Genomic DNA, 12,372 nt, shown 5'->3' on the forward strand with positions numbered 1-12,372 from the left:
GGTTCAACACAAGTGCTAGGTCATTGCACAGTCACGTTTCAGCTCTGTCTTGGGTAGTCATTATGATATTTATTAATTCTACAAATTATGCATTAATTTTCTCTGTTGTTTCATAATGAACATAACAGTGTTCTAATGTACAACACGATATGCTATGTCTGGATGAAATTTTAACATATAAGCACATCAAAACTGGCTTTCGTTTTATTAAACTCCTCTTTTTTTCGTTATGTGGCATTGTGTCAATGTTACGAATTTTTGGCCTTACTAGACTACTGGAATGCGTAAAAATGATTTAAATAGTCGCGGTTCATGGTCTAGCCAATGTGAGACTGCTCCGCAATATAACAAGGTCCTAATCCCAAACGAGGAACTGGAATTTTAGGTAGATTGAAGACCCCCCCCCCCCGCCAATACGGCAGTCGAGTGTATATTCGGAGCTGACTGATTTGCAAGAGAATAGTGGCACACATCAAATGTTGACACTAACTTCAAGTGTTGGTATGGATGGAGAGGCTCTAGGCATATAGTGAAGAAACAAAACTGAAGCAGCAATGAAAGCAGCAGAAAATGTGCTGACAGCAAAGTAAAAAGAAATAAAGCATAACTGCTGTCGAAGAACAGAAAACAAAGAACAGAAGCAAAGGAATTTCTGGTCATACAGTGCAGCCATGAAGTGCCATTCAAAGACACTGGTGGGACAGTCAACTGTGCTTGCATTTGCAACAAGAGTACACGACCCATCGCAAGTTGAACCTTTTGAATGTTGAAAAAGCTGAACCTTTTGAATGTGTGATGGTTTCTGTTTCAACTGCTTTATTTTCATAGGCGTATTAGGCAAAAATGTAAGTGTACTTACTTGGGAACTCCGAACGCAGGTTCTTGCGTTCATTGGCATAGAGAACGGGTGCATAGGTAGTCTCGATGACGAGGGCTTCATCGCTCTCCCACTAGTGAATGTTGTTATATCCTCCCGGGAACGGCAAGTCCGCATGGGGTTCCGTCGGCAGACTTGGGGGTGGCTCAGACTGCAGGGGACTGCGTGCATACCGAAACAGTAATTACAGTAACACATGGATTTCAATAAGTTCAAGCACTTACAAAAAACACAAAAATAAAACTCCCACACAAAAGGCATACATAGAATGGGAAATTTAATAACCTGGCAGTTCATTTTGTGTAGTGACTAATTCATCTTGGCTTTAACTCTTTCGTTACCACGCCTATCCAAATTGCTCCCGAGTGATCGATGCTTCGAATCGTCGATTTAATTATGTTCACTTTGTTTGTCCTGCACCCAGCACTTTGCAGTGTTTAATCCTCCTAATCAGTTTGAATTTGCTCCTTTTCGCAAAACAAGAGAGTTTTTTACAGACTTTTGCCTGAATTGATGTACGTGTCTTCACAAACAAAACACGCCTTATAGCTATTCTGTGATGGCAACGACATTACGTGTGACATCTCTAACGAGAAGGTCATGAACACCAGTATTGGTTGTGTACTCCATGTTTCATCACAAAGATGCTTCCTAGATACAACTTGTTCTATAAAATTGAACATTCTTTAAAGTGAAATTTTCGTGTCATTTCAATGATTTAATCTGCCCTCTTTGGAGTGGTCGACATGCATGCAGCACAGTTATTGAGGTGGTCCCTAACCAGTTCATGGAATATATGAGTGTCGCTGCCCGTATTCAGAGTTTTTTTTTTATAGAACAGTGTTGCGTAGTCCCTTCAAACTCGCATACTAATTGGTGTTTCCTTTCATACATGGGGCCAAAATCTGGTTTCTCACCTGCTGCACTTCTTGTGTAAAGGTGATAAGGTAACGAGGAGGAGCCGATACTGTGGACACTGGCCGGAGTGCGGGAGTTCTGAATTACGGGTGCAGCTAGTGACCCCGAGGCACGGTACTGCTGCGGCAGGGGTGCCGTGCTTGCTGCCAGCGCACCCATGGAGCCCATACTAACAGGTGGTCCACCTAGGACACCCGACATCGACTCTGTCAATAACGGGCTCAAAGAAGCAGTGTTTCAAGACAAAAAACTGCTCGTTTCTGTTCCAACAAGAGAATACAGACTAATGCCATAGTATACGGTGACAAAACATGTTATTATGATTACATTTAGATGTGCGCATTGCCGGTACCATTAGATGCAACTATCTCAAAGTAGCTAAAAGTAATGCGATGTGTTTGTTCACTTGTGCTTCCTCTTTTATTAAGCTAGAATTCCAAAAGCCCGTGTCAGCCCGCAAGACAAGAGAGTTTTTTACAGATCTTTGCATGCATTATTGTACGTGTGTTGTTGGGGAAATTCGCTGGGCTTACAAACTCGTGAGAAGTGCACACCACTCGTGGTAATGCTACAGTAACATCTACGCTCGGTGATCAAAAGGAACCTTTCTAAGTCAAATATCAAGTTAAGGAGTCAGCTTCACAATCTTACCATGCTGAGCGATAATAATTGTTTCAAATACATGCCAGCTATTCGCCAGAGAGCTGGTGCTTCGAGTCGGGGAACATATACTCTACAAAAAAATATTTCCGAAGGACAACCGCATGTGTGAAGTGTGGAGGTGGCATTTTCAACCACTTTGCAGCAGCTTTAGTTTCGCTTGTATCATTGTATCAGACAGAGGGGCACATATCGTGACACTAGTTGTCCCTATGGCGTCGTTTTCGTACGAGCATGAATTCTCGAAGCTATCTTGTGACCACAGCTGAATTGGCTGATGACAAACTTTGAGTTCGAGAATGACAGTAGCTCAGCTTAAAGCTCTCAGGGCGACGATACGATATGTCAGTACGGCATTCGCAGCCACTCAGGCGTTGCTTTTTTGTTTACAGCCTGAAAATGTCTCCTCTGCTGCACGTGCGTACCTGCTGACCTTTGTGCCCAATCTCAAGAGTTACTTTGGTTACGTGCGAGGTCCACACATCGCTGAGAAGCAATGTGCTAGCACCGGCAGCAGAGCTTCAAAAAGGCTGATGGAGCACATTTCGGCCCCGCACTATGGAGCGGCGCAAGACATTTTATGATTGAAAAAAAATTATTTTTCAACACTATCTGCAAAAATACAAATAAATGTGCTTGAATGCATGCATTGAAACGTACACCTATGTGCCTCATGGAAAAAAGTGACACTACATGAACTAGTGAAGCTCTTTGCGCATCTGGTTTATTGAAGGATTGATCACATCGCGGGCATCAATTTACAACGGAACCACTGCAGGCCTCCTATTGTAACAAAAACAAAAACTTATTGATAAATGTGCAAGAGTGCACCTATGCCTGACGATGAACCAAGCAATGCTTCACTGCATGGCACGATCAAAGGAGCAGCACGCATGTTCACCTTTGCTTTGTCTAAGTTATCATGAACATTGTGTAGACCAATCATTATTTAATACAGAATTCCTGAGTCATTCATCTTCAAAATGTATATACTGAAATATACTTGTTTCAAATGTGTTTACATATATAGTGTTTTTTATTGCACTGTTTACCAGCTGGCAACCAAAAATTACACATTTTTTACGTATTTATTCATTCTAAATAATTCTGGTTGATTTAAGACCAATATCTTTTTAATAGAGCTTTTGATTGCGCATAAATTGATATGCTACACTGTGTGCTGGAGTTTTTTTGAAGCACGCAGTAACCTTATTGCTGAGACATGTGGAAAATAGCCATTTCTTAACGGTAACGAAAGAGTTAGGACCACTTCTCAACACGCATCGACTGCACAGGAATCCAGAGACTATTATCTAAACAAGCATTGTCTACAAGGATTTTCTTAAGGGGTCTGTCAATGTAGCCTTCAAGGTCCAGATCTTGCTTTTGTTTGCAGCCTTAAGAACGTTTTTTGGTCAACATGCAGCTGAAGATATCTCTTTGTTCGTGCCATTCATGAAGACAGGCCTCAGGCAAGCGACAACGCCATGCAGCCTTTGGCAATCCAAATGCCTGTGTCTTGACTATTTTCAATATGAAAGCATCGCGTCCCCCGATCGCTCTTTTATAATATGAGATATGACGCATATCATCGCACTCATGCACAAATCAAACCTAAGTGAGCTCACAACAAAACATGCCCTATAGCTATTCTGTGATGGCAACGACATTCCGTCTGACATCTCTAACGAGAAGGTTGTCAACATTTATTATTGGTTTGTACTTCATGTTTCATCACAAACATGCTTCCTAGATACAAATTGTTTTATAAAAGTCAAGATTCTTTAAAGTGAAACTTTCGTGTCATTTCAATAATTTATTCTGCCCTCCTTGGAGCGGTCGACATGCAGGCAGCGCAGTTATTGAGGTGGGCTGTGCCCAGTGCATGGACTATATGAGTGTCCCTGCCCGTATTCTAAGTTCTTTTTTTATAGAACAGTTTTGAGTAGTCCCTACAAACTCTCATACTAATTGGTGTTCCCTTACATACATGGGACCAAAATATGGTTTCTCACCTGCTGCACTTTTTGAGTATAGGTTATAAGAAGGTATTGAGGAGGAGCCCACATTGTGGACACTGGCCGGAGTGCGGGATTTCCGCATCGCGGCTGCAGGTCGTGACCTCGAGTCACCGTACTGCTGCGGCAGGGGTGCCGTGATTGCTGCTGATACACCCATGGAGCCCACACTATCAGGTGGTCCACCTGGGACACCCAACATCGACTCTGTCAATAACAGGCTCAATGAAGCCGTGTTTCAAGACAAAGAACTGCTTGTTTCCGTCCAAAACAAGCAGGGTACAGACTAGTGGCATAATATACTGTGACAAGACATGTTATTATGGGTCCACTTAGTTGTGTGCGTTTCGGTACGATTAGATGCAACGATCTCAAAGTAGCTAAAGGTAATGCGATGTGTTTTGTTCACTTGTGCTTCCTCTTTTACTTTGCTATAATTGCAAAAGCCAGTGTCAGCCTCAGCCACGCAGTGAAATGCACTTGAGCATGCCTGAATGTACAGACAACCATGCTCAATAATTAATATTATTTTGCATGGAATTATATTAGGCTTGTGTGAATACTCGAAGAAATAATGCTGTTTTCAAATTCTTTTTGAACAAAATATAAATTATTAGATATTTCAAATTACAGGAAACAAACGAATAGGTGCATATTAGTCTGCACGTAACACCCCGTAGCAGTGGTTTCATTTCAGTTCAGTAATGCTAAGCCACGAACCCCGTATCAAAAAGAAATTCACACTGCAGTAAAGCTCCAGTTGAAGGTTAAATTAAAATATTACCCTCACAATGACTTTCCTTTGTGTTTAAAAGCTCGTTATACCAACTTACATGCTCAATGTATAATAAATTTTAAAATGTTACATATTGGACAAGCTATCCCCAGCATTGTAACGAAGGTCAAACCTTGTGACAATTGAAAGCTGTTTCAACTTCGATGCAAAAAAAAAGAAAACTTGCATTTGCACAGGCATTGACTCAATTAAAAAGAAATATTGTGCAGGTTAGTTTGGTTGTGACAAATTTGCCCCTTTTCCTTTATGATATGAGATATATATACTACTCCAACTTGATTAGAAATTATTCGACCTAAACCACTATTCACTTCAAACATAAATTTTGCTATTCACACAAGCCAAAATTATATAACCTGCAACTCAACAGGACATGTGCCCTGTTGAATGTGCCAACGTGTGTAGTGTTATGCTGCTTCGAACTTCACGATCAAACAACAAACCTGTACAGCTGTTCTAAGTGTTGCTATTGCTCCCAGCAGCCATTTGCATAAATCTCTCGCCAGCAAACACTGCCTTCAGCTCTTTGTTTAAAAGTAGAAGTCGCCCACTTTAACGTTTAAGCAAGCTTCAATTCCAGACATCATTTCACAAGGCATTCTTATCAAAAAGGTGTCAAATATGTGATAGGTCTCTCGTTACCCATGCAGGGGCTTTTTTTTTCTTCCAAGGGTTGGAAATGGGGTTATTTGCCATACAGTAGTAGACACATGCGTTAAAAAGGTTTTATCGAATATTTTATAAATAGAATCTGCAAAATTTTCTTCTGAGATTCAGTGCAGTGCATCTGCCAGGGGATAACTGGTGAATGATTTATTCGACTGATATATTTCTCAGGCTGTGAGATAGGAATATTCACATACAGTGGACTGCTATGACCATAATGAAACTATGCAGCTGAAGCCCTGGAGAAAAGCAAAGCCTGCCAACATTAATAAGCACAGTACAGTAGCACAAGTGTGAAGCAATACTGTGCACAGCAAAGAAGTGTGTTACAACTATCATCACAGCTAAGCTCACCAATGAAGTGATCTTCCACATCCTTGCTGACACTATGTGATAACTGTCAACGCTAAGTACCCATGAGATGTTCGCTCTTTTATTACAAGTGAAATGCTAGACAATGCACGTTAACATTTCTTCACAAAATAAACTGAGATCTGGCATTGTCTCTCTTGTAACACTTCACACTTAGTCGTGAAAGTGCAATACCCCTTTTAGTATGATGTTTCAGAGTGCAGTTTATGCGAAAAAACATGGTCAATTTAGATTCCTCAGTCATAGGAATTTGAATAATACGAAAGTGAAGCTTTTCCTTACAGTTCACTGCATACAGATGTAATAGAGCTCGCACAAGGTCCTTTTCATGTTTGACAACCATAGCACCATTCAACGCGAACGCCCCACATTGCCACTTAGTCACACATCTCCATCCCTTCACTAACGTCCATCATTAATGTTTAGACAAACCGTTGCAGCCATAGATGTCTGTGGTAGCTGTAGCAGTTAACGGTGAGAGCGGAACCAGAGAAAGCGGTGTGACAGCCAGAAAAGCATGACTGGTTCGATGCCGAACTTAGGCTAAGATAGCTCATCCGCACAGGTTAGAGTTATTGAACACGACTGCCTGATCAGAGGAAGGAGGAGGAGGAGGAAACAACTTTAATGACGCCAGAAATGGGTAAGGTGAGGGAGGGGGAGAGGGTCAGGGAAGAAGACTATGAGCCCTCAGGCTGCTCTAGGTGGCCAAAAGTCCGTGCGCTTCGGCGACCCCTATAGCGCAGCGTACGATCTGGAGTTGATCATCCGGTCGTGCGCTGCGCAGAGCAGCCTCCCATCGCTCCTGTCGCTCAGCTCCCGCAAAGGGGGGATTCGGCTTGTTTGGACAAGTTCTGTATGTACCAGCCCATACATCACTGTCCCAGACTGAGCAAATCGTTTGGCGCCGACTCTAAACGGACACCTTGATTTCCCCCTTCATACATTCTAAAATTCACCCGCATGACACCTTACCTCATTGTCGCCTCTGATCAGAGGGAAACGCAACATGCGTCATGCCATCTCTTTGGCCAGCCATGATTATTCGCCGGGTGAGTTGCGAACGCGAAGTTAAAACAGGGCGAAATCAGCAGGCGTCGGAGAGCCAGCAAACTATTGAGTATGGATTAGTATGGGCGAGTGCTATGAGCGACTTCGACGCTTGGGATAAGGTCGCCACCAGGGGGTGCGTTTGAAGTTGACGAAAGTTTCCTACCTTTATAGAAACGCGCCGAACGGGACGGATGCATAGAAACGACGGGTTGAAGAAACTAATCGCAGATGTTACGGTCATGATGCATTACTACATTTTAACGCTGTGAAAGCACAGCAGTAGACATGACAGGTGTACTTTTCAAAGCACGCAATGTATGTGGCTGTGGCACAGTGAATAGCGTGCCCTGCATGTGTTGTCCCGGACCCGGGGGTGAAGGATTTGAATTTCAGAGACAGAACTTTTTTTCTGTCTTATGATCATGCGTATTTTTGGGCATGATCATAAGACAGAAAAGGAGGTGGGCGAGAAGGTAACTTCTCGCCTACCTCCTTCTTGAGTTCTACAACCACATCCATTTGATATGCAACAGCGAGAAAAATAAGAAGTGGGGTTAGTGTGCAGCAGTTGGCATACAACCGCGTTGCGGTGGCAAACGGCACAGATTGCTGCTAAGGTTTTGCAAATGCCACAAATGCGCACACAGTGAAGGCAACATAGTGATTGGCAGCCTGATTATGTACAGTTCAGCACAAAGGCCTTTTGGAACAATTGCCAGTTTAGCCTATCTAGTGTGAGCTGATTCCATTTTATCCTCGAAGGTTCCCGATTTTACAAGTCTATCCAACTCTCTGGCTTCCACAACTGCGTTTTCAATTCCTTAGCACCTATTCTACTACTCTTAATGTGCACCCTTTGTTTGCTTTATGCATTCTGTGGCCAGCCCAGGTCCATTTCTCTCTGTACGACCCCTCTCTATTCCCTGTCCTATTCTGCCATCCTCTGATCTTGTAATGTTGCTTCCATCGTATTCTTTTCTTCTATTGCACATTGCGTGGTCCTCAACTTTTCACTAGTTGCTTCGTTATTTCCCATCTTTCAGCACCACATGTTAGAACTTGAACCAACAGCCTGTGGCTGCTCACTCGAAAGCACACCTTGGATGCCGTCCTTTGTAGAGAGCCCACTCTGGAATCCCGACGGGCTCATCAACAGGGAAGACTGCTGTGCAGTAGTGGAGCTGCCTTGTGGAGCTACGAGTTGGCCCCCCGAAGGCTGGTGTGGCCATCCCACTAGCTGCCCCTGGGACTGATCGATGGTAGGAACCTCGGTCCAACGCCTACCAGGCACCAGGAAGAACGCCTCATTCATGTGGAACTGGCCAGTAAACATCGTCGCCTGGCACATGGATGGCTCTGTAATGAAACCGCACCTGGTTGATTTCCAAGCTCGAACATAATGATAAACAGGCTCTGGGCACACTTTCACAAAGAAAAATACAGGCACTGGGGGACAAGAAAAACGCTGATAATATTCTTTTGTGACTGCCAGCGCAATACACACGCAGCCACTCCTCAATCAGTACCAACTCAACCAGTTGTCAGTACTGCCGACAGTACTCTTTTACAACTGACAACAGGCTCCTTTCCAAACCGAATTTCCATGTTAAAGCTTCGCGACATCATAGAACACAACGAAAAAAAAGCTGAGAAGAAAGACAAAGCATCCTGCAACTGTTTTGCTTTGTTTTTCTCCTTCTTTTGCACTGTTGTATCACCAACTCGTCCACACGATTGCTCCCCGTATTTCCATTTTTAAGCACATACACAAGCCTTGCAGATAGCTAAAAGAAAAGCAGTTTTGCGCACCACTTGGTCTATAAACAGAAAAGAGAAAAATTAAGGTGCACGAAGTCTCGGCACGATGTCCTCGCAAGATAAGCAAGAGGTAAAATGTAGGAGACCGAGGCAAAACGACTGATGGGGAAAAGAAGTGAGTGACAAGACGAGGCCCATGAAAAGTGCTGTAAACAAAGCAAGCGGGGCAGAATCAGGTGCTGCTGTTACCCTCCCACACTACGAGTTCGATAATTCTGCTCAAGTAAGAGGTTTAATTTCTTACACAGTCCCACCTGGACATAATGAATACAGGTATTGTAATTGTGTCACAATATTTATATATAAATATATATATATATATATATATATATATAAGAAAGCTATGCACCCACAATGTAGCCTTAAAGCGAATACCTGCAAGCAACGTGACTGCCCGTTATGATGGGTGACTGGCTTAGAACCAAAAAGTCGTAATGATAATACATATTCTAATGCCCAATGGCAATGAACACTTGTACCAAACTATATTACTGCGATATTATATAATGTATTGTGAAGCCTTGAAGCCTTTCTACAGGACACACGTGTTTGTAAAGCACAGATGATTTTTTACACTGCCTTTCCAAGCAGAAGAAATTCTTTTCACTGTACTTTTAAGCAGACGTGTGGCTGTGTAGTAGAACATCTGCTTACCATGCAAACGGCTTGTGTTCAAGTGAAGATATTTTTTTCAGTTTTATTTGCATCTTTCTGAATTTTTCTGTTATACAAAAGATGATTTTATGCTCCCAGCCAACGATGCCAGCAGCAATGCCGGAATTTCTCTAAAATGTCCTCTTTGACCCTATTGCATCTATAAACCGTGACTATGCGTGGCATTGGGGGCTAGTTTGCACATCTTCAAGTTTGATACATGTGGCTACGTTCTACATGTGACGACACTTCCACCCATAAATAAAAGCAGCGCCATTTAATAGGTCTACTGCAAACAACCACTTTGCCTGACCGTCCATTGCCAGAAACAGCATTTGGCACAGTTGCAAGAGACCGGACGACAGCGCCATTTAATAGGTCTACTGCAAACAACCACTTTGCCTGACCGTCCATTGCCAGAAACAGCATTTGGCACAGTTGCAAGAGACCGGACGACTGCTATTTACACATCCTGTCTCTCTTTCTAGTATGCTCGTGCGTTCCATGGAGCATAGAAACATTCACTCAATATCAACTAGCCCAAATAAACGCCTTAAAGTGGCAGATACTGTGGTCCATATATTAAATGTGAAGAGGACTGCAGGAACTTTGAGCCTTTCTGTCAGTCTGCCTATCTAGCAGCCTGCGTCTAGGTGCTCTCGGGACCGTCTTCTTATGTAGGAGTAAACCAAAATTAGTATGGGAGAATGAGAGGCTGGGACGAATATTTCTTTCACGCTGGTGATGACATAAATTACAAGAAATCACATCACGTACGTCATCAAACCCTTTTCTGCAGACTCGTGTGTCACATATCTGTATACCACGAGCGTCAGTATGAAAGTATGCACCGTAGGTGATTGACAGTTGAAATATGCCTAGAAACAGCGGGAACAGGCATCGTTTTTTGAAATGCTAGAAAAGAAGAAAACTGACATTGGCAGTGTTAACCCCATAAATTCAAAGAATAAACTACGGAGCCCCTGCAGAAATGGAACTCAAGCATTATACAAGGCAATCAAACGTTTTGCAATGGAGCCACGCCAGGTCTCGAAAGTGCTTCAGGAAAACACTCCATGCAGGAGCAAAGTTGGTGGAAGGTCAATTCTGGTTGGAGTGCTTGGCTATCAATTTTATGATTATTGTAACGGACATGTGAAAGGCAGTTAAGAAAAGGAGAACGACGCAGAGAAGAAGTCAAGCGACCAGAATGGTTGAATGGCAGTGTCAAACTCTACTCGGATGCTGGCAAATCACTGGGTCTTGTCTCGCGCGAAAAACGGTCCTTTCGAAACAAGTCAGTTGTCTGCAGGTCATATGATGCACCGGGTCTTGGTGCCGAAAACATGGCTAGTGCCCTTCGTGACGGGCAGCGTTGTTGACAGGAATACCGAGCAATATGTCTAGTGAAACCACAGTTGTAGCGCACGGAAGGGTCGCAGGTTGAACTATATTCATCGCAAGGAATCCTGGGCTGCTGCTGTTGGGCCGCAAGTTCATTATCACGCGAATAATGGGTTTTTGCCACTCTCTGGAATCCATTGTATTGGTCGTAAGTTGCATCTTGGTAGTAGGATCGGTGCTGTCCTTGCCGCAGTGGGATGCAGTCAGGCTCAGAGTCACGAGCATAAAAACGCATCTGTCCTCGTTGTGATCGAGCGTCATAGGTAGGGACTTTATCATAGAGACGTGGCTGATACCGAGGTGTGGAATCACAATCCTCAATTCCTTCTGCCGCTTGGAGCCAGGACAAGAAAGCAACTTTTCGCTTGAACTCTGGTGGCAGGTAGAAGGTATGTGTGCTGGGGTTGTGTGCCACTCGTGCGCACAGCCCGAGTTCTTCACGTACCATTTGCCAGATCGCTGATGCAAGATCAAGCGGCTGGTTGCTCTCTATGCTCGCAATAGTCGTCACATTGGCTAGCCTGCCGAACATATGCGTATGACAAGGCAAAACATGAAACAATGAACTTTAGCCCATTTTATCTGTTTTACGCCAGGTTGCCACTAAGTCTCCGGATACTTTCTTGCCCTTCATTCTACACAATGACGATTCTGTATTGAACACCTTGTGCCCCGCAAAAGAAGCCCGTCAAATCGCCCGTCAAATCGCCCGTCTTTGAACTCTCACTTCTCAACGTTGTTCGAAGGAACGATACGACGACAGTCACGAACCAGTATCGTTCAAAAAAGGTGACTTGGTGCTGCTTTGGACACTGCAACGCAAGAGTGGATTGTGTCAAAAGCTTCTATGACGATATTCAGGCCCATTTTTAGTTTTCGAGCATCTCAGCCATCTCCCCTACGTGATAGCTTGTCTTTTGTCCAATGGTCAACGATCGAACCGAACGCAGCTCACTCACATTACTCAGCTCAAACTTTTCTACCCTCTTTGTTCATCCTAACTCACTCTACGGGCTTTGTCTGCTTGCGGTGGAATGTAATGGACATGTGAAAGGCAGAGAAGGAGAGGAAGAATTTGGCAAGATCGCAGTGCGCCACCACGAACGAACAAACCTCTTGAAAATAAAACCATCTCA

At 43.5% G+C, this 12,372-nt stretch overlaps 1 protein-coding gene across 3 annotated transcripts in view; it reads right to left on the reverse strand.

The window, feature by feature from the left end:
- LOC119172387 (uncharacterized) overlaps nucleotides 1-12,372 on the reverse strand; it is a 150,259-nt gene that overhangs the window by 26,798 nt on the left and 111,089 nt on the right. For 2 of the 3 annotated variants that reach the window (XM_075893696.1, XM_075893697.1), the window contains 4 exons: nucleotides 8,459-8,716; nucleotides 4,471-4,659; nucleotides 1,795-1,980; nucleotides 860-1,038 (listed from right to left, as the gene is read on the reverse strand). In XM_075893696.1, the coding sequence (XP_075749811.1) occupies nucleotides 860-1,038; nucleotides 1,795-1,980; nucleotides 4,471-4,659; nucleotides 8,459-8,716 (812 nt within the window). The remainder of the gene's footprint in view (nucleotides 1-859; nucleotides 1,039-1,794; nucleotides 1,981-4,470; nucleotides 4,660-8,458; nucleotides 8,717-12,372) is intronic. The other variant, XM_075893698.1, reaches the window with a different exon arrangement.

Source organism: Rhipicephalus microplus, chromosome 4, assembly GCF_043290135.1.
Source record: "Rhipicephalus microplus isolate Deutch F79 chromosome 4, USDA_Rmic, whole genome shotgun sequence".
Taxonomy (NCBI): Eukaryota; Metazoa; Arthropoda; class Arachnida; order Ixodida; family Ixodidae; genus Rhipicephalus; species Rhipicephalus microplus.